This window comes from Lissotriton helveticus, chromosome 12 (genome assembly GCF_964261635.1).
Source record: "Lissotriton helveticus chromosome 12, aLisHel1.1, whole genome shotgun sequence".
Lineage (NCBI taxonomy): Eukaryota > Metazoa > Chordata > Amphibia > Caudata > Salamandridae > Lissotriton > Lissotriton helveticus.
In genome coordinates this window covers 786,501,382-786,528,837 of record NC_136073.1, presented here as the reverse complement: position 1 = coordinate 786,528,837, position 27,456 = coordinate 786,501,382, and the positions used below count along the sequence as shown (strand labels likewise).

General features: G+C 43.4%; 1 protein-coding gene across 1 annotated transcript in view; it reads right to left on the bottom strand.

Annotated features, from left to right (window-relative positions):
• SLC27A3 (solute carrier family 27 member 3) overlaps positions 1 to 27,456 on the bottom strand; it is a 262,972-nt gene that overhangs the window by 11,015 nt on the left and 224,501 nt on the right. The window contains exons 7-9 of the mRNA XM_078669844.1: positions 11,415 to 11,613; positions 10,731 to 10,828; positions 9,785 to 9,915 (exon numbers count right to left, since the gene is read on the bottom strand). Of these exons, the coding sequence (XP_078525970.1) occupies positions 9,785 to 9,915; positions 10,731 to 10,828; positions 11,415 to 11,613 (428 nt within the window). The remainder of the gene's footprint in view (positions 1 to 9,784; positions 9,916 to 10,730; positions 10,829 to 11,414; positions 11,614 to 27,456) is intronic.

The window sequence follows — 27,456 nt, the reverse complement described above, 5'->3', positions numbered from 1 at the left end:
CAACTCAGATGGGCTGCATGCAACCCCAAAGGGACCGTCGTCATCTGATTCATCTTCGGCTAACAGATGGGTAGGCAGCAATGGTGACACCTTGCTTGGTGGAGTATCAGCAGGGGTAAGCTGTTTTGATTTCTCCTGCTTTTGCAATTTTTCTAGAGAATTTTTTCTTGTCGACGGGGTCGTCGATGAGGATGGTGTTGTGGACGTTGGTTTGAGTGACAACAACGCTGAAGCTGGTTTTGTCGTTGTTGTAGTCGACGGGAGTGCCGGTGTTGTCATCAAGGTTAAAGTTACCTTCAGCGTCAACGGTCTAGGGGTATGACTTGTCGACGAGGTGGTGGTCGTAGAGAAAGACACTGTTTTTCACAGCACATAGATGGTACTAGTAGTGGAGGTCATAGATGCTGTGGTGAATGTCTTTGTCATCGACGGCGCAGACGACAATTTTCACATCGACTGAGTAGCTAGTCGACGATCTTTCCATAGACAGAGTGAGTGACTAACCTGAGGCAAAGGTGTAGAAGACTTACACCTTGTTTTTTGAAGGTCTTTTGAGGAAAGGATTCTTGCTTCCCCTTTTGCCTTGAAAAAACCCTCACCTTCAAGAGAAGACCTGGATGGACTGCGTTCTCTGTGAAACCCTCTCTCTTTTTTCTAACCTTTTAAAGGAAGATTAAGAACCCTCACTGTCTTCGTCTAACACAGGCTCCTTTCTGGTCTTAAGTATTTGGAGCCAGATCAATTGCTTCCCTTCAATGTTCTAGCATAGAATGTATGACATACTTTGCATTAGTGGCCTCATGGGATGGGCAAAGGCAGCAGATGCAGTCTTGATGAGGGTCATCAAAATAAAACATCTTCTTACCACAAGTACAACATGCATGGATTAGGCTCTTCTTTACTTTTCTGACATGTGGAAGTCAGATTTGTAGAATGAAACACAGATATACAGGAGTATGAATATATATGTATATATCTGAAGAGATATAGCTTTGAAATTCTTTTTAGAACAAGTCTGGAACTAGTAGAACTGAGCAGAGCTCAGTGGAGACTCCCTTACACGGTGTGGGGTGGAAACATCTGAGGAACTGGAAATCTCACAGGAGTGTTCCAAAGGGTGGTGCAACCTGATTCTTTGAAACCAAAGTTTGGCCTCTTTTTAAAAAAAAAAAAGCACCATGATATGTTACATAGTTGAAGGGCCTAGGGCTTTTCTAGTCTACACCTATCATTGCATTGCTTTTCTAAGGTACAGTGGGACTCCCATTTCTGAGACGGGAATGATTCAAGCTTACGAATTTATAAAAGATAAAATACTGGTGTAAATGTCAGTTTTTATTCAAATTTTTAAATAAATATAGACAAGAAAACAGATCGTTTTCGGTTTGTATTTCTCTCTAAAAAAATCAATAACAATTGAAAACTGGTAGCCTTAATCATAAATTGATAACACATTTTCTCACAAAGTTTACCTCAAGCCAAAGGACAGACAAGTTTAAGGTTTCAACAACTTAGTTCAAGTGGCTCTTTACAGCCCCAAAAACAAACTCTTTATTGACCGTTTATAGCAGCCTCTGCATCCTGAGGTACCACTTAATCAAATCAAATAATAAGAAAGTGACATTTTAAGGCAGCACTAAAGCATAAAAACAGCGAGAATAAAAACTCAGAATACTGCATATTCACTTTTCATTACATATTCACCTTGTCATACACCATATGCTACAGAACTGTCATTTTATCTCTTCTCTCTCTTTTTTAGGTCGAGCCTATCCCATTCCACAGGAATTGATAGGGGAGAATTTTAGTGTTGCATCAGGAAAGCTAAACCAGCCGGCGGATTTCCACAAGTGCATGTGGTCTCGTGAACGCGCTCCCATCCACCTGCTGGTTTAGCTTTCCTGATGCTCTCCACATCTAAGCAATCAGCCTCCCTCCCACAGGCTTTCCCATCGTGCGCAGTGCGCGCTGGCCTCACTTCTCCCCCCCCCTAATTGCTCTCACTTTCACGGCCGCCAGGCCGTGAGCTACTTCAAAGCGATCCGCTCCGCCCCCTGCTGCACCCCATATGGTTTTGTTGAAGCGCCTCGCCTCCCTCAGAGCGCACACCGCCCCTGCAGCAGTAGTCCGCCTTACTCCTTCGGCGCTGGCTTTTCCGATAATGCTTGTTCACTTTCTCTTTTTTTCACTTTCCCTCCACGTTCCCTCTTCTTCCTTCCTCTCCCCGTCTCCCTTGCTTCTTCCTCCACTTTCCGTCTCCCTTGCTTCTTCCTCCCTCTTTCCGTCTCCCTTGTCTCATGTCACTGTCTCAAAATATTAGTACGTTACCCTCCTTTGATTGTCGACCTTTTCCGCTTCCAACAATGTTAACACCTGTGTGCTACAATGAAAAAGCAGCAGCGTCTATGATTATAAAATATTTTCAAACAGAATCCCTGCTGATTGAGATAACATATTTTTTTGCTTAACTCGTACTGTTTGTATAGGCATCACGCAGAAATAAAGTATTTCTGCCATCTTGTGGTTACATAGAATATTGCGCTAGTGAAAGATAAGTTTTCAATTTGTACCTGGCAACAAAGGTTTTGCCCTCGTTTTACCTTTCCACTTAACTCTCCTTGCCCCGCCGGGAAGCACGTTTAACCTAACATTACTTAAATTTGACTGAAGCCTATCAATTTGATGTCAAACAATCATGACAAAGTAAAGAGTAGCAACTGAATAAACAAGCTTTACACAGTTGCACAAATACAAACAAAAACATATTTAGTTACTCCCAATTTTGGCAAGTAATGGGGTGTGGTACTAAAAGTTAAAGTTAGTTGCTCACTAGGGTATGCTGGCTTTTAAAATTCTGGTCTTCTGGTTCCGAAGTGGACATGTTAGAGACTTTAGTGAGGCGAGCTGGCTTTATTCTACAATTAACCCCTGGAGTTATTGGTGGTGTTTGCAATCTGGTATCACAGGACAGCTTTTTAAACTTTAATTAACCTATGCTCACTTTTGGCCTAGTTTCTAAAACGAATAATGGAGGAGGCTGATGGCTGCAGAATTTGCTGGTGGGATGGCAATGGGAATTTTTAATACACGCCATGAAACAACGCCACCAAGGGACAGATGTATTTAGTTGAATTCACAAAGTCTCATAGGTGGCCTTATATGCTCACAGTCATGCCATGTGTACAACAGCTCTACTCACTTCTCTAAGTGATAAAAGCCCCAGTACAAAATGTATTTAGGCAACGCAGAGGAAACCAAGACAGTTTTGGTTATTGTGCCAATCTAATGCTCCAAGGTAAATGACAGCAGAACTGCATTTAGCTTTCAATTGTGTCTCCCCCGTTCGCCCATTCCTCTCATCCCCTTTGTCTCTGTGCATCGCTCTTCTGTCTCTGTTCCCCTGCAGACGTTTCTTCCGCCCCTTAGCTCACTCTCTCCCGCTCACCCTCACTTACCCTCTCACCCTCACATACACCCTCACACTCACCCTCTCACCCTCACACACCCTCACTTACCCTCTCACCCTCACACACCCTCACCCACCCTCACTTACCCTCTCACCCTCACACACCCTCACATCCCCTCACACTCCCATCCCCTCACCCTCCCTTACACCCCCCTCACCCTCACACCCTCTCACGCTCTCACCCTAACCCACCCTCTCACCCTTACCCACCCTCTCACCCTTACCCACCCTCTCACCCTTACCCACCCTCACACACCCTCTCACACCCTCACACACCCTCTCACACCCTCACACACCCTCACACCCCCTCACCCTCACACCCCCTCACCCTCACCCCTGTCATCCTCACCCTCACACCCCCTCATCCTCACCCCTGTCATCCTCACCCCCACACCCCCTCATCCTCACCCTCACACACCCTCACCCTCACACACCCTCATCCTCACACACCCTCACCCTCACATCCACTCACTCTCCCTCCCTCACACCCCCTCACCCCCACGCCCCCTCACCCTCACACCCCCTCACGCCCACTCACCCTCACGCCCACTCACCCTCACGCCCACTCACCCTCACACACCCACTCACCCTCACACACCCACTCACCCTCACCCTCCCTCACTGTCACACACCCTCACCCTCACACCCCCAATCCTCACTCACACCCTCACCCTGTCACCCCCTCACACCCCCTCACCCTTACACCCCCTCACCCACCCTCTCAACCTCACCCACCCTTTCACCATCACACACACTCACCCTTGCACACACCCTCACCCCGACATTCCCTCACATCCCCTCACCCTCCCTCACACCCTCACCCTCACACCCCCCTCACCCTCTTACACCCCCTCACCTCACACACACCCTCACCCTCTTACACCCCCTCACACCCCCTCACACACCCCCTCACCCTCACCCTCCCCCACACACCCTCACACACCCCCACACCCTCTCACACACCCTCACCACTCTCACACACCCTCACCACTCTCACACACCCTCACCACTCTCACACACCCTCACCACTCTCACACACCCTCACCACTATCACACACCCTCACCACTATCACACACCCTCACCACTCTACCACTCTACCGCCCCCACTCTACCGCCCCCACTCTACCGCCCCCACTCTACCGCCCCCACTCTACCGCCCCCACTCTACCGCCCTCACTCTACCGCCCTCACTCTACCGCCCTCACTCTACCGCCCTCACTCTACCACCCTCACTCTACCACCCTCACTCTACCACTCTACCGCCCTCACTCTACCGCCCTCACTCACTATCGCCCTCACTCACTCTATCTATCTATCCCCCTCCCTCTATCTATCCCCCTCCCTCTACCTATCTATCCCCCTCCCTCTATCTATCGCCCTTAATCTATCTATCGCCCTCCCTCTATCTATCGCCCTTCCTCTATCTATCGCCCTCCCTCTATCCATCTATCGCCCTCCCTCTATCCATCTATCGCCCTCCCTCTATCTATCGCCCTCCATCTATCGCCCTCCCTCTATCTATCGCCCTCCCTCTATCTATCGCCCTCCCTCTATCTATCGCCCTCCCTCTATCTATCGCCCTCCCTCTATCTATCGCCCTCCCTCCCTCTATCGCCCTCCCTCTATCTATCGCCCTCCCTCTATCTATCGCCCTCCCTCTCTTCCAACCAACTCCTTCTCTAACTCCCTGTTCTCTTCTCCTCTGCTGATCTGCTGTTCTCTTTCACCCGCCTCCTTCTTTAACTCCCTGTTCTCTTCTCCTGTGCTAATCTGCTGCTCTCTTCCACCTCACCTCCTTCTCTAACTCCCTGTTCTATTCTCTTCTCCTGTGCTGATCTGCTGCTCTCGTCCACCTCACCTCCTTCTCTAACTCCCTGTTCTATTCTCTTCTCCTGTGCTGATCTGCTGCTCTCTTCCACCCGCCTCCTTCTTTAACTCCCTGTTCTGTTCTCCCATGCTGATCTGCTGCTCTCTTCCACCCGCCCCCTTCTCCAACTCCCTGTTCTCTTCTCCCGTGCTGATCTACTGTTCCCTTCCACCGCCTCCTCCTCTAACTCCCTGTTCTCTTCTGCTGTGCTGATCTGCTGCTCTCTTCCACGTACATCCTTCTGTAACCGCACATACAACCACACACATACAACCACACACAATCTCACACACATACACACACAACCACACACATACACAACCACACACACAATCTCACACACAACCACACACACACAACCACAACCACACACACACACAACCACAACCACACACCCGACCACAACAATACACCCAACCACACATACCCACAACCACACACAGCCAGCCACACATACAACCTATGATACCGAATGCGACGGTCCTGAAGAAGACCGGAGTGACCTTACAGGCACACACAGAGCGGTCGAAACATGTTGACTCTGACAGTGGTAGGAGAGATGCCTTGAGATTCCTAATTATTGCTCAGAGGCTTATTCCCATCCTTTTTCATCTATTTTTTAACCCTGGTAGGGGTGTCAAGAAAAGTTTAATAAAGGTTGTTTTTGGTTGACACCTTTAATCAGTTTTAATCACTCCTTATACTGCACCTTTTTGTCGCACTCCTCGGTTGAGATCACTTGGTGTTTGCACGACTTTCACCAACTTATGTGTTCAGTGTTGTCTATGTCTATTTGTCTCGACTATATGTCTTGTTAAGTGAAATTTATTATTTTTTCCCCCTCCCTTATGCTCCGCCCTGTGTGGGGTACACCAGGGCGTATTGTAAGCAGGCCCGATGATGAAGCATGTCACATACCTTGGTATGTGAGTGAGGGCAGTTTTTTCAAATAGAGTGATTTGCCCTATTGGGGCCCTCTCTATTTTTGTTGTGTATACATGCACGTGTATTCTTATGTTACTCACTCTATTCACCCCTCTGGTGTGTATAATTGAGGTCATTGGGGGTCTGGAGTGGTAGAGTTTAAACTAATTTGACCCTCTCCCCTCTTTTGTGATTGAATACACATACAACCTCACACAACCACACCCACAACCACACACATCTATCTCTCGCCCTCACTCTATCTCTCGCCCTCACTCTATCTCTCGCCCTCACTCTATCTATCTATCGCCCTCACTCTATCTATGGCACCACTACGGGGCACCACAGCATCACTCAGGGGCACATCAGCATCACTCAGGGGCACCACAACATCACTATGCGCTACCACAGCATCACCGATCGCCACAGCATCACTCGTCGCCACAACATCACTCAGCGCCACCACAGTATCAATCTGTGCACCCATTCAACAACAACTGGTTCAAATATGTTCTCACAATGTTTCAAGCTTTATTACAAATGTCACAAAAAGATGTTAATATTTCACTTCTGTTCTTGGATTTTCGTCACAATAAAATACACTGAACATAATCTTCACAAAAGTTATTTACAAAAGTTTAAGCTATTGCCATTATAAATTACAATAACTTTTATTTAAGTATTAATTATTTTAAAAATGTAGCCACTGTTATTTGTAATATCAATACATCTAAGTCACGTAAATACAAAACATGTTGCATTACAAATGCTATAGGTGTCACATTTGCAAAAGATAAAAGTATTGGCATTGTAAATGACAAAGCTATTAATTTTGCTATTTTCAAAACCAACACATAAATAAAAAATGTGTCATTTACAAGACCAATAGCTCTAACTTTCCTAATGCGAGACCTACTGCATTGCAAATGCTTGTTTCTCTCTCTTCTCTTTTAGAAAGTAAACATCATTGCGCTTGAGGTTAAATGAACTAGGAATCTATGATTTTATATGGCTGTGTGAGGCCTGACTTCTACCTGACTCAACAGTGCATGGCTAGTCGCCATGTATGTCATCTTTCTGTAACGGGGAAGAGGGAAGTCATTGTAAGCTGCAGGTAGAACTGACAGGTAATTGCCCTGCTGCTACTGTAAACAGAAAGTACACATTTAGAAATCTGAAGTGTGTGGGTCTCCAGACAGCCTCAACATACTGATGTTCACTCCAGTACTGGCCAACTCAGGCAAAAAAAAGAAAAATAACACAACAAAGGCTTGTGGGTGGCTTTCAACATGTGTAGTGAAAAGAGCAAACGGCACAGAAGACAATGTACGTATAGAAGCAATGTATAAAAAGGCACTCACCACAGTAGGTTTGTATCCATGTGTTCGTTATTTTATTCCCAAGCATGGGAGCACCACCCCTTGGTGGGTAGGACCAGACTCCCCACAAACAACTACACGTTTCCTAAAAAACTCTTTGTGCCAAAATAACATGCTAGCCAATGGTAAAACTGTCCCCCAGCAAACCACTTTGTCCTTCACTACAAAGTTCTGTTACATTAACCGGATACTTACAGAGAAGGGTCCTGGTTACAGGGAGCAGCAGATGAATGCAAGGCATTGGTAATATAAAGAACAAATGATATTGTAAGACTGCATTTAATGTTTAGTAACATATTTACTCCTTGGTGTTTGAACGGGTTAATAAGCTGAAAGCACTTGGCGGTGGTGAGCCCACACACCAACAGCTGGCATGAAATATGCTGTGAAGAGCCACTCAGCCTACAAAGTTCTGTGTTACCAAGATAACGATGCAGTTTTTGGCTCAGTCACTAGGTTGCGGGACAGCTACAGGCTGAGGAGCGGAAAGAGCCCAGAGGTAAGAGCTAGAAAACTGGCAAGGGTAAGAGGATATGAGACACCGTGAGCATGGTGCTGTGCATGATGCAAGCATATCTTCATGGTACTGTAAGGTATACAGAGTGAACAGCTATAAATGCAGTAATCAGGTGGCAGATGTCTATGTTATGCCTTATTACAATGGTTCCCAAACTGTGCGCCGTGGCTCCCTGGGGAGTAGTCAAACCTAGCCAGGGGAGCTGCGCACCAAGCACTTTAATGCATTTAATGTTGAAGGGGTTGTTGGCTTCCGTTAAACTAATTAGACTTAAACACATGATGTCGATGATTTGTAAGTGACATGCCTAAAGCTGTAAACGTGGTGCTTAATTGATGCCATGTCGAGGGAGAGGACCTGCATATTTCACTGGATCCCCACATTTCAACACTCCCAAAGTAAGCGGGTGATGCCGGATTTATTTTGTTACTCGTTAATAGTTTTGTTTTTTTCCAAATGCATTTTACACCAATGCAAGTTATCAGGAAAGTACAGTTGTCCTGTCTATTAAACACGCTAAGTATTACGTATTGACATTTGTACTTGAATCATAGGTACTTCCATTACTCATTTATTTCAATACACACACATTTCCAGACAGGTCTGCTCTCTCCTTGAGCACAGGGAAGTAAAACACCATATACTGCATAATGCCAACATTTGGGAAGCAAGAAAGAGGGACTTTAAAAAAAATTACAAAATCTGACAAACGTATTTTACCTGCATTGATTTGGAGGTGATTATAGGGAGGAGACAGCAAAAATAAAGCTGTACGTGGTCTAAAAAATAGCGAGTCACCCTGCTGAGACAGGTGTATTGGCACTTATGACATGAGTAGAAATGGAAGTGCATGCAAACATTCTTCAAGTGCAGCAACACTTTGCAATGGGGCCTACATGCATAGGGGTGCTATCTAGCACTGTAAGTGGGATAAAAAAAGTTTGAGAGGGTACTCAAAAAGGCATCGGCAAAGAAGTGTAACTAGGAATATTTTATTAGAGGAGCCGCCTTGGTAATATGAAACACACTGCGTATATGATTATAATACCTTCATGAGCTACATCCCAATTATTTACAGGGAGAAAAATGCAAGTACTCCCAAGGCATGGCTTACATCCCCTCCACCCTCCAAAAAAAGTAACAGTGGGGAGCCACAGGCAATGGCCAATGGGTCAAGGGAGCTGCGGGTCCAAAAGGTTTGGGAACCGCTCCCTTATTATATTCTCCCTAGCTCAGAACGGCCAGAAGCAATCCCACACCCTGCGCTATTGGTATTTTCCACGCGCTATCACTGAACCAAAATACCAGGGCATTCTAATAAGCCGTAACAAATTATGAAATGTTTACTAATTAAAAAACAAAGGAAATAATTGAGAGTCCATTCCAGCGGATGGATACTTCTCCAGGCAAGACGTGTAACATGCATAACATCATGCACACACAAACAAAACCTACATGTCTAACTACTTTCAAAGAAGGTCAACAAAGTCTGCTTTGACGCTACAATTGAAAGTGCAGGATCCACAGATCTCATCAATGGGAACTGGCTGCACTCACGAAAAAAAGGTGGCCTGTTCAATAAATGGAGGCAAACAGATGGCGAAAGAAAAGGTGTCCGCTCTATACTCACCTGGATTCTGATGAACCGTGGTCGAGCATAAGATGGCAAGAACTCCACCACGTGTTGGTAAAGTCTTGCTCCATCAAATTCGTGCTCATGTCGGAGCACTACAGCAGCCATACCAGTTTTCCCTTCATTACCTAGTTGGAGAGGAATCGTTTTTACAGGTAAGCTTAGACATACGAGAGGTATTTGAATTGCTTGCTTTCTGTGCTTTTTTGGCAGAACCTTCATTAACATTATATGAAAACTACTTAGTTGTTTCCAGAATCCTAAGCATTTAAAAATTAGTTAACCACCACTGATAGAGCATGATGGAATGCTTGAATCATGTACTTACTTTAAGGAGCAGGATCAGTGTGGCCTACCTACCTTCAGTTTCCCTGTTCTAATATTTTGTTTAAGAAACACTTGTGAAAATGTTTTTTTTGTGGCAACTTGTTTACGTTTGGTGACCTTTCCCCTTCATAATCGTCTATTAAAATAAAAAAACAATGAATATAACTTGCCGATAGGCTACCAAAACTATATTTTATTTATATAAAAAAAGAATCTAGAGAAATGTATTTAGAGCTACTTTTTTAATAAAAGGGCCCCAGGATCCAATTTGGAGGAGCGACTCTTCAGTGTTTATCAACATTAATGAATATCTTCTAGAAAAGAAAAAGCAAAATGTAGAAAATCTATAGCATTTTGATAAATTACGTCACAAATGAAAGTATAAGCAAAGAGAAGTGGCCAGCTAAGTGGAGTGCATGTAAGGAGAGGAGTAGATGGTTGCATTTGATATAGTTAATGTCAGCCCAATGTTTCACGTTAATCAAACATCCCGTTGTTACTATATTCTGATTAATACAAAATTATTCCAAGATCTCTAATTACAAGATATTTTGGAAGCATCATCATATGGGAAACTTTCTTAGACAACTGAGCGGAGAATGGAACCATATTTTACCTGGCACAGTGACACCAAAGACATTGACCTCTTCGAAGAAATCCAGTACGCCTACAAGCTCTGCAACTTCAGTTGTTGCGACATTCTCACCTTTCCACCTCCGAAAAAACCCACAAATACAATAAGTCGAACGACAGAAAAGGCACACAATTATACACAGTAAAGGAATGTTTTTCACTGGAATTCTACGCTGCCCTTGCAAGTCAGAGATGGAAGTACATGTCCAAGTATACTCAAGAAAGTAGATGGTTCAATAAAGTTCTCCCACTATGCTAACTTTTGTTGATGGTGTACATCAACCAAGAAAATACGGAAACATTCAATTAATCAACAAGGGAAGTTAAAGGTTTTGTTAAGAAGTTGAGGCACTGACATTTGGTAGAGGCATGTGACCAGACACAAGTACATTGTATATCTAGGTGTCTCTTAGAAATTTATGGTAAAATTGAGAGTTAAATGAGTGCTCAATATAGGTTTTTAATACATCTAAAAATGGAAAATGTTTCTGCAGTATGCACCCACACCCCATCACTCAGTTATGTAATTTTTAGTACTGTATAGTAAACAAGGATACAGAAGCTGTATCCTAAAACACAGTATTTCAATCACTCTTGTTTTTGTGACTACTGACAAAACAAATAGAGAGAATGAGAAAGAGAGAATAAATGTCAATCCAAGCAATACCTGTAAGTGTCCCCAGTCCTGTCTTTAAAGTAGACAAAGTCATTTTCGTCTTGCATCATCAAGTCACCAGTGTTAAAATACTTGTCTCCGTCGCGGAACACATCTTTCAGGATCTTCTTTTGCGAAAGCTCCTTGCTGCCGGCATATCCCAAAAAGGGGCTTTTGTCAGTGACAGGGCTGATCAGGAGCCCAGTCTCACCTGAGCTCAAACAGAGGTTGTGGTTTAGGAAGCACGGCACAAGGATATGAATGCAAAATTGATAACAAATGTTTCAAGCACTGTCTTTACCAAAGCAACTAGTCAGACAAGTTTGGAGAAAAGAACCGGACTACAATGAACAGAAATAGAAGGTCACTGTCATCAACAGGAGATTCTCCCCTTTCTCACAATACCTCTCTCACTCCAATCAGTGCTGGGGTGCTGAGATATGCCCTCGAGCACGGCTCGTTCTACTTTCACTTTAGTGTAATGTGCCCTGAGCACTAATAGTCATTCCACTAATCGCTAAAAGAAGACTCCGGCTGCTCTGCAAGCTGTTTCCAAGTAGCCAGAGTTCAAACTATTGTAAAGGACTCCTTCTGGGTCTCTGAAACAGAGAGGCCTTTATATGCCTCCCCAGTTTCAGCCAATGGCAGACAGACACACTAGGGAGGTAGTGCAGGTGTCGGCCATTGGCCGACACCCGAACTCAAAGGGTTAAGGAAGATTTTACAATACTGGCATTGAATTTTACATTATTAAGTGTTGCACACACAACTGCCAATACCTAAATATTTGCATATCTTATTCTATTTTAACTATATTTCACTTTTTCTCAATGTGACTGTAGTGATTCAATTAATTATTAAATAAACATTTGAGTTGAAAATAATATTAGCACCACAAAAGAAAGGAATTAGTTGCATCAATTAATGGCAAACTGTAAAGCAACAGTTAAACACAGGGTTAAGCTATCAGAACGGCAAAATGGAAAGAAAAACAAATCTAGGACACCTTGAAATGAGATTAGAGTTTTTGACATTAGCTTTAGAAACAATGGAGCTTATGTGGCGACTACTCAATATCTCAACTAAGATCGTCCTAAAATAAAACCCCGAAACATGCGTTGTTTTGTAACTAATATGAAAGCTCTAAAAAGGGGCGAAATGGGATTAGATTATTAGGAAAAGGATGAGGGGGAGATGCCAAAGGAAAGGATATTGGCAAATCAGAAAAATGGGCTTCAAAGTGAAGCCTTTAAATCTTTAGTGAATGGTACTACTGAAGCACAATTATGTATTATACATTATTTTGCAGTGTATGTAACGCTAGGCCCTAACTTGGAAAGGTTTAACTGTGTTCTGCATAGGAAAAATGTAAAGACCAAAGACTCTTTACAATAAAACCTGGTTATCATGAAACATCAAGATAAAGAAGTCTAAAATGAGAACTATTTGATCAAAAAAATTAAGCAAGGTAAAAGAAGGGGGGTATACTACATTCGAAGGATTGAGATGTGAAGAGGAGGGGGAAGGGAATGGATAAAGAAGAAAACAAAGGAATTATTTCTCATAGAATGCTGATACAGAGAAATAAGGTTCAGGAAGCTGCAGAGAACAAGGGCAAGAGAATGACGCGGGAGACAGCAAGAGAGACAATTAAAAGGAACATGAAGGGACGATATTACAGTAATGGATTTCTACTCAAATGGTTTTATTTTTTCAGGAATGTAAGAGGTCTTTTAGGCTTTGATAGTCTTATAGGCGTGAGTTCCACGTGGAGTGGGTGGACCAGAAAATGAACGGATGCATTTTATATGTTGTTCTGACTTTCTAGCTATAAGAAATCCTTACACCCAAGATTTTGTTCAAATCCATATATTTATAAAGTAGTGTGAATATAGGCAGATTGTTGTTTAAGCTATGTAAATGTAATACTGGTGATTCTGAATTTAATTCTGTCCTCCAAAGGCAGCCATTGAAGCTCTCACAGTACAGAGGAGAGGTGATGTAACTTCAGCTAAATCTGGTGGTAGAGAGGAATATTGTGTTACAGTAAGTGTCATCACCATTGTCAATGGGCAAAATGGCTCCAGCTAGTTTTTTGGCTGTCTTAAGTTAATTTGGTTCTGGATTTAATGTGCCTGATTACACTTAGGTTTTTATCAATTTAGGGTGAAATCATCAACAAGGAATTTTACAGTCTCTTAGGCTGACTGGCATTGCTGATTGCTTTTTAAGCACTACTTTTTTCTTACGTGTGAAGTACTGCATTAGAGTTTGTGTGTTTTCAAGATGTCTCCCTCACGTATGTCTCTCTACCAGCACTCTGTATAGTTCTCCGTTGCTTGACTCCTCTTTGCGCCCATCTGCAACTTGCACTCATCCGTGTGCTTCTCCCTATTGCTTCCACCAACCAGTGCCCTCCGTGTTGCTTTTCCTCACCACTTTGTGCTTTCCCCTTCCCAACCTATTGCTCTAGTGTCCCCTCCAGCCCTCATCACCTACTGCTTTTGCATCCCGACCGTTTACTACAGTATTTCCCCCACGACCTGTCGGTGTTGCTTCGCTGTTCACCCCCATGTTGATTTTCCATTCATCCCATCGTCCCCCATGTTGTTCCACCACATTCCCGCCAGCCCGAAATTAAAAAACAAAAAAGCTTTTGGAAGCTTTAGTTTCTTTTGGTTATCGATCCAACTCAGAATTGGAACTAAAAAGAAGAAAATGGTTCGTCTATATTTAGCATGTTGTACACCGGCAGCGTGGCTGCTGTACACCATGGCTTACAAAAGCTTTGGCAAACCAAATAGATCTTATATACGAGAGCTATTGCTTTCGTCAATGTACTTAGCCGTACTGTACAGCAGCATGGCTGCCATGCAGCAAGGGTGAAATAAAACAAGAGTGCGCTATGCTGCGGCCAGCGCTGGCCATGTCATAATGCGCTTTGTTTACTGGTGGAAGGAGGGAGGGAGGCTGGGAGGGTAAGTGATGTGACACGTCATAGCACTTATTTTATGTGAGGGGTCAACATGAACAGTGAGAGTAAAGATAGAGAGGAAGCAAGAAGAGGCAGTTATTGGGCCAAGCAAGAATACAGACAGTGGGAGGGGGCAAGCAAGAGCACAGACAGTGGAAGGGAGAAAGCTTGAACACAGACAGCAGGTGGAGGCAAGCAATAAAAGGTCAGTGCGTGAGGGCACGCAATAGCACGGACAGCGTGAGGAGGTAAGCAACAGAACAGATATCCATGGGGAGAAAGAGGCACATGAGGAAGCCAGCTCTCAAACACACGCAGTCATGGAGTGCTTCAACAAAAAAGAAAAAAAGTAGCTCCCAAAACGCAAGCAGTGGAAGGATACAAGAACTTTTGCCATGCTCCATGAGAAGGTTAAACACAAGAAGAGGATGTGAAGAAAAAACAAAGTAACAAATCAGACTCAAGTAAATGAGAATGACTATATTGGTAAGCAATGTGCAGGGTCTAAGCCCACTGTAAACTAACAAAATGTCTCGCAAGCACAAGTGCATGTGCTGTTTCATGAGACTTAAAAAAAAAAAGCATCCATGTCAGTTTGTAGGCACACGCATGTGTGGTGCTCAAAGCAATAACATGATGCGGGCAGTTAGCCGTGCCAAAGATGTGTTTTTTTTTTCTTTTCCTGTGGCCAGCGTGTCTCAAACCATTGGCGAAGCCAATAGGTCACAATGGTGAGGCCTTTTGGGTTTGCCAATGCTATTTTTGCTTTTTTTTACTATAATCTTTTCAGCATAAGCATCAAATTATAACGGGAAAATGTCTTCAAGTTTGCATCTCTTCTCCACAATACACATATTGACATTTGCATCCTAGTTTTCTAGGTATAATTGACAGTCGAGCGGACAAGATATCTGCATTAATATTTTACTTAATCACATGAGCTTTGCTCTGACATCGTTGTCATTCATGTATTACCCCTCCCAAGTTGTCCAAGGTGGCATTTCATCCCTCAGGTGCTTTAGAAAGCGCATAAACACCTTAAAATCAATCAGATCCATTGCCAACTTCACATCATCTTCATGTTAATGTCCTCAGCTGCTGACCAATCAGCCACATCTTGCACCAATACTCAATGACTGGCAATTTCGCTGCTAGCCAGTGCATTGCTGGTCTATGCTCCCACCTTGTTCTACCACTATATCCATGACCTGGTGGATTTCTTACTAAAAGTTGGCCATGATTGCCCAAAATTAGGGGGGCTACCCATTCCTGCCTTACTATTCGTGGGCGACAATATGCTACTATCCCGCACTCCTAGGGGGTTACAGAATTTATTGAACAGCTTTGCAAACTACGGTGATTCTAGCGGTTTGTAAGTTAACACATCCAAAGCCAAGGTTATGACTCTTAACCCCGACAAAACTTTGAACCGGGGGTTCTATATGAGTGGAGCAAAACTCCAGCAGGCAGACCAATTTGACTATCTGGGGTTGAGGTTCGATAAAACCCCCAAATGGAAGTCCCAACTTCTAAAATCTGAACTTATTCTGGTACATAGTGCAACCTCAGTCACCAAACGATTTAAAGCCTCAACACCCAAATCTGTGTCCCCAGTTATTGAAATATACAGGGTCAAGGTGCAATCAGCAGCCTCATTTAGGGCGGAGGTTTGAGGAGTGGAAAATCCGAATGGGCCGTCTGTTCAAGAAAATTGTTTTATTATATCACAGTTTTGTCTACCACAAAGTACTCCAAAAGTCTCCCTTTACTTGGACACTGGCCTTACAATATTAGAGGACCTTGTCAAGTTAAGACGTTTACTTTATCGGATTAGATTATGGTCCAACCCAGAATTGGCTATATACAGGTCTGCCCTTGAGGAAATGTTATCTTTAAGTAATATTATCACTCCATGGTTAATTTCTTAAAAACTCATTTGAATCCGCTAGGCCTGGGTATGCTCTGGTTAAATCCATTTCAGACCAATGCCAATTACATTTCAAGACCGGAGAATAACATTATGCATAACCTTTTATTGCCACTCCAAACTGTGGCACTTTAAAGAATATCACAGGCACACCTAAAACTCCAGAAGAACACCACCAGAGTCTATATAAACCAGAACACAGCAGCCATCTTACTCCTTTATTGGCTGCTCCTGTCAGTTAAGTATCTGTTAGTACTTGCATAAGTCTAATATATTGTAAAAGAGCATGTTTTAAATTTGTATTTTTAAAAGTATGTATTTATCTGTGATTTTGGTATAAACATGAATTGTGTAGTTCAGTAGTAGCGTGGTCTGGTTTTATTCCCAATTTATGAGAAAATGTCCTTATTTTAAAGAATAAATACAAGCAAGTAAGTATTGATTTTAAAATATATAAAGTTCGTAGTTTAAAATTTGGCATTTAAGCATTTAATAGTGAGGAGTTTGTTTTATATTACCTCGCGCTGGTTGGGGTTTTTCTTTAAAAAGACGCTTGGTTAGAAGACGCTCTGGGTAGGAGCATCGCAGCTCCGTTGTTCAAGGACTGAGTAGCCGCTAACGTCACTGAAAAGAGATGTAAAGAGCGGTTGATGGGAGATTAGATCTCTTTGCAATGCTCTAGATCAGTGACGTAATGCATTTACATTACTGAATCAGCCATTTAGGTGCTAGATGACTGGTTTTCCTCATAGACAGCTTCTTAAATATCGTATGAGAGTCAGCGCATACTAATAAAGAAAAAAGAGAGAGAGGAGACCTTGATGAGCGTTCAGGATTGTCATAGCGATGAATTGTCTGCAACCCTGACAGTTCAGAGAATCGTTGTAGGTGCGGTTACTAGTGGTAGTTGGAGGATTAGGACTAGAAGAATTTAGTGTTTTATTTTTGGGGGAAAAGTTTATTTTGGGAAAAAGAAAATAAGAAAAGAAAGGAAAGGAAAGGAAAATAGAAAGAAAAAATGTTTTGTGAAGAAAATATGAGTGGAGAATGTGCAACAATGGAAAAGGACAAATAAGGATTCATTAAGAAAAATGGTACAGGAAGAAGTAAGAACGTCAGTAAAGTAAATTTTGGGTTCAGTTTTTAAGAGGGAAAGGAAGGGTGCAGATGTCTGAACAGGCTATGAGCATATCAGGTAAAAGGAAATTGAAGGCGAAGAACATAGCGAGAGAGAAGGTGATAGGTATGCGGCTTAGCAGAAAGGTGGTCTTGGCACCACACAAAGAGAAGATGCTCAGCACCACACAAAGAGAAGGTGCTCAGCGAAGCACAAAAGAGGGTGTCCTTAGCGGCACCAATGAGAATCGGGAAGGACCGGAGGATGATAATACACATAGCTGTGATGTGGAGAAGTTTGATGAATTTGTATCAGATAATTTGTATACAGATGTTTAAGATCTGGATTATGAGAACGGGGAAAAGGTCAGGAAAGAGAAAGGGTTGGTTAAGGACCCTCAGGGTATTGATATATTCAGTCCAGATATAATAAGGCACCCTAGAAGTGCGGAATGGTGGCCGCTTGCGCATTTGGCAGACTTTATAGGAATGTGGATAAAGAAACCTTTGGAGAAGGAAGCTAGAGCTGTGATGCGGGTTGACTGTTCTCGTTCAGTATCACATAATAAGGCGTGCACAATCCCAGATCTTGATCCGGATCTGATTTGTTTTTTATTCAAAATGGGTTGTGATCCCAGAAAGGGATTAGGAAGAGCAGTAAAACAGTGCCAGGATCGCTTGTTGGATGTAATTGGTCTTCTTGCAAGGATTTTGGACATGACTGAGGGGCCAAAACGAATTCTCTCTCTGTAGATATAGAGCTTCTGAGAGGTTGGTCTAAAAAAGCGGTGTATTTCCTTGGGAATGCGAATGTGGCCATTATGGCAGAAAGACTAAAAGCTGCCCTTATGTGCAATAGTCCAAAATTGGGGGATTTTGCAAGAAAGGAACCTAGTGACGATCCACAAGGATATTTATTTGGTGAAGGACTAGTGTAAGGAGTTAGAAAATACACATCCACCTACACTAGCCTTGATAAGACTCAGAGTTCCCTTAGGAGAGTATTTGGAGGATGTGTTTTTGACAGAGCTTGAGAAAGGGAACGTTTCTCCGGCCGATTCAATACAAAGTCCCAATAGCAATAATTTGAAGACCTTCCTTTAGGGGATTCCAGTCAGCAACTGGGTTTTACCCTCAAAGAGAAAGAGGTGTCAAGGGATGTCAGCGCAGAAGAAGGGCTTGATTCGGCTAAGAGAGTCAGGGTAGGTATGAGGATGATTTCTGGGTTATCCCCAGGAAAGGTAGGGGAGAGATTAAGATTTTTCTATCAAAATTTGAGAATGTTAACAAAGGATCAATGGGTTCTACAGGCAGTTCAGGGATATTCGGTGGAATTCAAAGAGTTGCAGATACAAGAGTTGGAACCAAGAGTGTTAGTTTTTCAGAAGGAACAAATGGAGTTGGTAAGCACAGAGGTTCAAGGTATTTGTGAGCACGTTGTTTTTGGTCAAGAAGGACAAAGGATGGCGACCTTTGATAAACTTGAGAAGTTTGAATTGGTACCTGGTTTACAGACATTTCAAGATGGAGGGTATCCATCTGTTAAGAAATATTTTGGAGAGAAACGACTGGCTGGTAAAATTGGATATGGGTAATGCGTATTTTACCATTCCAATAGCAGAGGAGAGTCGTAATTTTCTATAGTTCAGATGGAAGGGAGTTCAGCATCAGTTTGTTTGCCTCCCATCTGGCCTGGCGTGAGCACCTTGGTATTTTACAAAGGTGTTAAGTCCAGTGCCATCGTATCTCAGGGAGAGAGGAATTCAAATGATAATGTACCTCGACAACTTTTTGTTGATGTCTCAGAATCAAGAAGAGTTGAGTAATCATTTGTCAATAACTCTCCAGCTCCCGGAGTCTCTGGGTTTTTTGATACATTTGGAGAAGTCCGTTCTGGAACCATGTCAAGGAATGAAGTGTCTTGGGTTCCAAGTCAATACTTCACAAGCCGATTTGTGTTTACCAGAAAGGAAAGTTGTAAAAATAAAGACAGAGGTAAAACAGATTTTGAAGAATTTTATTTCATTAAGAGTATTAGCAAGAGTAATAGGTTTGTTTTCTTCTTCAATGCAGGCGGTTTTTCCAAGACGCCTTCATTACAGGGGTTTGCAAAGGATGAAAGCGGAAGGTCTAAGGAAGGGATTGTGGTATGGAGATCAAGTGGAGATTTCAGCGGAAGCACAGGAGGAGTTAGTTTGGTGGTTGGAGGATTTAGAAGCGTGAAATGTCAGAGCAATTTCTGGGATATTTCCAGATTTTGTTCTGGAGACCGATGTAAGCCTCTATGGTTGTGGGGCATGTTTGGAACAGGAAGAGACTGGTGGCAGATGGTCACTGGAGGATAGTTAGAGCCATATAAATAGTTTAGAAAGGAGGGCTGGCCTTTTTGCACAGCAGAGTTTTGGTAAAAGATTGAAGAACTGCAATGTACTACTAAAGATGGACAATGTGTCAGCAGGTCGATATATAAATTGTTTGGGTGGCAGCAAATCAAAGAATTTAAGTTGGGTCGCAAAAGAGATATGAAGTTATTGTATGGAGCAGAAAATAGGGTTGCAGGCTGAGTATCTTCCAGGTCTGTTCAACGAGACAAAAGATTGGAATTCAAGATACCTCCGTGATTAATTGCGACTGCAACTTGAGTGTAAGTCTGTTCAGAAGAATTCAGAATGTTTGGGGTCCCTTGGAGGTGGATCTGTTTGCCTCCCTGTTAACTTTCTAATTGCCTCAGTTTTTTAGTTGGAGACCGGATCCTCAGGCGGAGGCAGGGGACACTTTTCAACATGTTTGGAAGAATCTTCGGGGTTATGGTTTTCCTCCGTTTTCTATGAATCAGACGATGCTCTTAATGATGAGGCGGCAGAAGTGTCAGATTGTACTTGTAACTTAGTTTTGGATGGCACAACCTTGGTTTCCCGGGACGATGGAGTTGGTAGTAGAAGAGCCTTATTTAATTCTTATGTTGGAGGAGATGTTAGTAGGACCAGGAGGAGAGGTTCATCCCTTCTTGAATCGAAGTTTTCAGGGGAGGAGAGCAGTTTGAAGGACTTTCAGAACAGGGTCAAGAGTTGCTGCAGGAATCTTGGGCACCGAGGACAAGAAAGATATAACTTGGAGTTTGGAGGAAATGGGTTAGTTGGTGCTTGGAGAGAGATGTGGATCCTGTGGAGGCATTTGCCATAGTGCTTTCTAATTATCTTTCAAACTTGTTTGAGAAGGGTCTTTCATATCGGACTATTCATTGTTATAGGTCTGCGGTAGCAGCAGGTCATGCCCCAGTAGAAGGTTTTTCGATAGGGAGGCATGTTTTGTTTTGTAGAGTGATGAAGGGGATTAAGTTACGAAGACCTCCTAAACCCAGACATAGCTATTTATGGGCCATGAATTTAGTTTTAAAAAGAATAGAAAGTTGGCCGTCAAATCCTCTCTTAACCTTACGGCAGTTGAGTAGAAGGTTGCAACACTTTTATGTTTAATATCTTTCAGGAGAGTATCAAATGTACAAGCTTTGGAGGTGAGTAATAGATTTTATAACCCAGATGGGGTAATATATTAATATTTAAAAAAAGAACAAAGACTATGTCTTCGTCAATTTTTCACCCTAGGTTTGATGATCATCCAAAGTTATGTGTTGTACGATGTTTAAAGAAGTATGAGAGTACAGTGGCTGAATTCAGGTAGGATGTAGTGAATCAGTTATTGATTTTGTATGTTAGACCGTTTAATCCAATGAGTACTGCAACTATTGCTCATTGGGTGAGATGTTGTATGTTGGAATCTGGAGTAGATATGTTGAAGTTTGGAGCACATTCAGTAAGAGGTGCTATGGCAAGTAAAGTGTTTGCATCTGGGGGTCGCCCGAGGAGATGTGTCCTGATTTTTAAACCTGTCCCTGGACTAGAATTATTCATGGATGCTTTTATTCAACCACTAGTGCGCACCTTTCTAATTATACTTCAACTTGGCATGATACTTGGAACCGATTTCACGTAGAAGTGGGACCCCACCAGACAGTAAACGTAGAATTATCCGCTATTCTTTGGTCGTACTAAGGACAAAGCACATCTACTTTTCTTTTCCCAGCATATGCTAAGCCCAGGAGGTCCTGGATTAGGCCGGTATGTTCTGCTTTAGGCACAAGACATTACACTGAAGCTTATTGGATCCTAAGATCTGACTGCAGTAAAGAGATGGCTTTAAATCTTGGTTGTTACCTCGTAGCAGTCAGGCACATAAGAAAAGTACTTGGAATCCTACTGTAAGCATAACTAGATGAAGCCTCCTCGGATAAACTTTTTTCTAATATATGACAACCAGCATAACATTCCTGATGGCTTTGTCTGCATAGACATTGTTTGTAAAATATGCTTTTATGTATGTATTCTATTTGGATGATTTTAACATCTGCATGTTTAAGCCTCACTAGTTCGGTTTGATATACTCTTGCACTATGCAAAAGCAATTTGACTTTGAATATTTGTTTTATATGTATATATTGGTTTAATGGGCTAATTGCTGAAATAAACTGTTTTGACAGACTGCTAGTCAATGCTTGGCTGGCAAGCTCCACTACTTTGAGAGATGAGGTGTCATAGAGGTTCTGTTTAAAAAAATGAAGCAAGTCAACAGAAATGTAGCATAGCTCTATGCCTTCCACACAAGTTGAAGACCCTGCTCCAGCTATCTTTACTCAACAGCTCCTCACAAACACTCTAATTTTTACGGGCTTCCAATTCCTATTTCGTAACATCATTTCTAATCACACAGGATAATGATGTTATCACACTCTTCCCCATCGTCTTATCTTCCAGCATAGTTGGGATCTGAGAGTGTCGGTAAAAAGACTTTACTTCCCCAAGGAGTAGGCCATGCAAGCCTCCTCAAAAGTAATAAATCGATTATGATTTCAGAGATCATTCAAAAATATGTAATTTCCATTTTCTATTTTAAATTATCCATAACATCTGAAATTCTGGGAAAATCTCAAAGTCGACAGAGGACCTGTGAGGCATATAATGCCTTAACTCTGTGTAATCTTAGAAGGCCTCTCCAAAATTCAAAGCAAGTCAACCAGCTCTTAATACCACCCCTTACTGGTTTTATCAGGTGAAACAATGCAGTCAATATTTCTGCGCTGGTCAAACATCCTTGCGGAAATGAAACACCGCCCCACCCTCTTCTGCAAACCATCCCAGATAGTGCAATTGGGCAGCAAGATCGTATGATTGCAAATCCAGCACCCTCCACCTATTATCTTTTGAGTATCCAATGTAACTGTTTCTCTTACCTGCCCAGATCACTGAAATTTAATATTAGTGGATTTATGATAGAATTTTTTGAAATATTTATATGATGATGTGAAGATTGGTGATCTCATTGAAAGTGAAGTACTACAACACTTTTAGAGATTTGAACAAGGAATGTTTTGGTTTTGTGAGCGAGTTGTGATGAATAAGGGTAATCATCCTTCACTGGGCTCTATGACCCGTCCATCTTGATAATGGGCAACTTGGTCGTATTTTAAAGCAAAGTAAAGTCATAGTGGCTGAAGCCTAGGATCTGTGATCTTGACCAAAGGCCAGAAAACTGAACTGAGCGACCATCTACCATGAAACTAGGAAGTAAATGCTGTGGAGTTACCAAGTTTCACAAGTCTAGGTAGGAGAAGCTCGTCTTGTCCTGTTTTTTAGGTCTGGCCTTTGAGACAGCTTTAGTGGTCTCATCTGATCTCTATTGTTCCAAATAATGAATACACCAGATTCATGCATACAATGGGCTTCAATCAGAGGCCTTCATCTACTGGTCTGTTAAATTGAACATTTTGATTCTTCCCACCACAGCAAACAACATGGGAGAATTGGGTCAGCCAACTTTACTAGTTGCCTCCTTTCACTTTTAGTGACTGCACAAGGGCTGCACATTGTTCACATCTGCCTAAAAATAGTTCCTTTTGCTTCAGAGACAAATGTGGGTCAAAGTGTGTTATTATATTGATTTTTTATAGTAACTTTAAATAGAAAGTTTTTATCTTGCCCCCCTGTGGTATCTCCCAATCTGACGGAACTGCCACCGCCTGGTTCACCCCTGCCCTCCGCACCACCTTGGAACGAGCTGCAGTGACATCACTTCGAATGTCACTGTAGAGAGCGTTCCAGGGTGAGCGCCTCGGTGAGGCTCGACGCGGCTGTTAATGTTTGCCAGCTGTGGCTGGGGTCCTGAACTCTTTACCTAATATAATCAATAAACCTGCGTGTTTACTCTTCAACTGAATACGCTCCTGTGGTCATTTCTACACTGGCGACGAGGGTCATTGGAGCTGAAGTACACGGACCCCAACACGCTGGGAGCGAAACGTCAAGTGAAAGGAATCACTTTCAAACCGGGAAAAAAGTTGACAGGTGTTCTGTGTGTTTAACACGATCCGACAGCGCTGAGCGAGATAAGCTACTCCTACGGTGAGTGGAGATTAAGACCACATAGGGAGTGACTGCGCCGATGTTGTGGTGAAGATAATTTATGGGTGGCTGTGCAGAGGTATTTGCAAGGAGGAAAACAAGCGTAAGAAGAAGTCGTTGTTTAGCGGCTGAATAGAGTGAATCGCGACACTGATTTGCCGGATGATTGGAGTACCGAGTATCAGACAGTTGTTGATGGGCACAGAAAGTGATTGAATAAAGAAAGGAGGAATTGCTGTCTAACGTGAAGTGCGGCACATGCTGAGCATTCCTAGAGGCTGCGGCGGTGCGCTGTAGAGAGAGATCACCGCGTTAACGTGGGGAGGCAGTGAGCCCGGAAAGTCAACTCTAGCAACGTATGGGCTGTGAAAACGAGCATCCGAGGAAAGTGTCTGTGGTGCAGCGCCTGGCGGGACTCTGTGCGGCGGAAGCAAGGGATTCATAGAGGCTGCGGCGCGAAAAGGAGGAAGCGCTTTATCCTGTAAGAACTTGGACAGGTCATTGGACAGGTGTAAACGACTGGAAGCGGCAGGGCTTGGCTGTCATTAACTCCAACATAGAAATTGGCTGGGGTCCCGCAGTACATGTTCAAAAGGTGGTGGTGTCAGCAGTGTGTGATAAAGAGTTCTTCCCCTTCTCCTCCGTGCTGCCATCTTACAGCCCAAGGGCAACAGGAAAACTTTGCCAGATAATAACTCGCCACTGTGTGAACTGCTTATCCCAAGCTGACAAGGAATCTAGAATTTGCGACAACAGTCGTGCTGTTCAAGGAATGTTGCGACACTGTTCTTAGCTGATCCATTGTGGTGACACTTTCTGGATAAGGGTCTGGTTGGTTGTAGGTCTGCAGGGCGTTGGGTCTTTGCTTAGTTATTTACACGCAAATTCACTACTAGGTAAGCATGCAAAATGTAACGCCCCCACCCTTCTTCTTAGCTAACCCTGGGGAACCTGCTATGAAATGGAATAAATGGAAGAAAGTCTTCCTGAATTAAGCAACAGTATGTGGGCCAAACTTAGGTCTAGAGAGGAAGATAGCGTTGTTGTCATACTACATGGGGGCAGAAGGCGAAGAAGTGTTAGACCATCTCCCGGAACTGGGTGCACAGGAGGCAAGGGGTTTGAATGAATTTGAAGTCAGTCTAAAAAAACTTGACCTGCACTATCTACCTAAGACTAGCACCATTATGGAACGATACCACTTTGGCAAGAGAGGTCAGAAGGAAGGGGAATCAATTGAAGACTGTTTCGGAGCTAAGAAAATTAGCTGCCACGTGCAAGTTTGGTGGTGCGTGTGAAGAAAGGATAAGGGACCAGTTTGTATTGACATGTAGAACAGAGCGGGTGCGGGAAGAATTATGGCTGAAAGATGATCCTCCGCTAAGAGAGGTACTTATTATAGCCAAGCAGGTCGAACACATGATGCAATGTGTGAATGAGATAAAACAAGACGTTGAGAATAAGGTCAAGGTGAGTGCAGTGGTGACAGAAAGCGAAGAGGTGCTAGCAGTTAAAGAGCAAAAGAAGGTGCAGAGGGAACAAACCGGGGGTAAAGGGGGTGGAGCTTTAAAGGTAACTGCTATAGATGCGGCAAGCAAGGACACATGGCGAATGACAAGAGTTGCCCGCACTGAAGTATACTTGCAGTAAGTGTGGAAGGAAGGGTCACTTCAGACAGTACTGCAGGAGTGGTCAAGGATACAAGAAGCAGGGAAAGGAATGCGCTACCAGTGTGTGTGACGAGATTGGCTTACAAGTGCAGGGGGGCACAAATTAGCTATCCTAAAGACTACATAACTATAGAAGAGACAGGTTTAGAAGCGTTGTTTGACTCATGTTCTAAAATCACTATCATCAATGCTAAGGAATTTGAAAGTGTGAAAAAAGGTAAAATAAAGTTGAACAAAATGGATATCAGGCCAGGGGGATATGGAAATCGTCCCATCAACATGAAGGGTTACTTTTGGGGCACAGTGGGGTACAAAGACAGAGTAACAGTTTCCAAGATTTATGTATCGCTAGTAGGGGATAACATACTAGGTTGGCAAGCACAAAAGGAACTGGGTGTGTACCTCAACCCTAAAAAAACCCCACAAATCTTAGTGCAGGAAATAGAGGAGAGGTCTGGAAACATTGAAGAAGAATTTAAGGAGGTGTTCAGCGGCGAGCTAGGGTGCCTCAAAAATTACTCACATAAGATAAAGTTGAAGGAGCATGCGGTGCCCGTGGTGGCGAAGGTGAGAAACCTACCTATATCAATACAAGAAGCGGTCAGAGCGGAACTGGAGAAACTGTGCAACCTAGGGGTGATTGAACCTGTGGAAGCAACGGAGTGGCTGGCGCCGATTGTCGCAGCCAGGAAAAAGGATAACTCGGTCCGTTTGTGCATAGACCTCAGAGCGCTGAATAAAGAAGTCGTGGTAGATAAGTTCCCGCTACCCAACATCGCCCAGATGATGAGCAGATTGGAAGGAGCACAAGTGTTCTCAACGTTGGATTTAACCTCTGCCTATTTCCAGATCAGCCTCCATGAGGATTCCCAAGAGCTTACGGCGTTTGTGACACCCATGGGGGCCTTCAAATTCAAGAGGATGCCGTTCGGCCTAGTCTCGGCTGCATCGGTTTTCCAAAGACTGATGAGCAACATACTCAGCGGCAATCCTGGCGTGGTGTGTTACCAAGATGACGTGCTCATTTTTGGCAAAGATAACAGACAACACGACAACAGGTTAAGACAAGTGCTGGCGAGGTTCAAGGAACAGGGCTTGACGGTGAAAAGAGAGAAATGCAGGATCAGGTGTGAAGAGCTCAATTTCCTGGGACACAAGATAACGTCTAGAGGCATTCAACCTAAAGTCAAGCTCCAGGACACCATTGTCGGGTTGGCCCCACCAAAGAACAAGGAAGAAATCAAATCATTCATGGGCATGCTGGAGTTCTACAGCAAGTTTGTGCAGAATTTTGCAAGCAGAACATACGCCATACGACAATTACTGAAAAGAGATGTGAAGTTCGTGTGGAATGAAGAATGCCAGAGGGAGTTCGAAGAGGTGAAGAAAGCCCTGGCAGCAGCCCCTAGCCTCAAAGCGTTTATACCTAATAGGAAAACGGTTATAACGACTGATGCGAGTTCAAAGTGACTAGGAGCGGTCCTGACCCAGATGGGCATGGGCGAAGAGGAGACAATAGCTTTCGCATCAAGATCCCTCAAGAAGTCTGAGGTGAACTACTCAGTGATAGAGAAGGAAGCTTTAGCTGTGCACTGGGCGGTGAACAAATTCCGGGACTTCGTCTGGGGCGCAAAGTTCAATCTGAGAACGGACCACAAACCCCTAGTGGAGGTCTTCAACAAGAATGGACTGGACGCCATCTCAAGCAGAATCAGACGTTGGGTGGTGAATCTTCAGGAGTATACGTTCGATGTTGAATACGTTCCTGGGGCGAAGAATTTGGCCGCTGACTGCCTTTCGCGTCTGGTGGGTGAAATCGATGAAGAACAAGTAGGTGAAGACAACGATGAAGATCAGGACGAGGCGCTGGCCGAAAAGGTATGCGCGATCACCCAAGGAGCTGTGGGTGAGG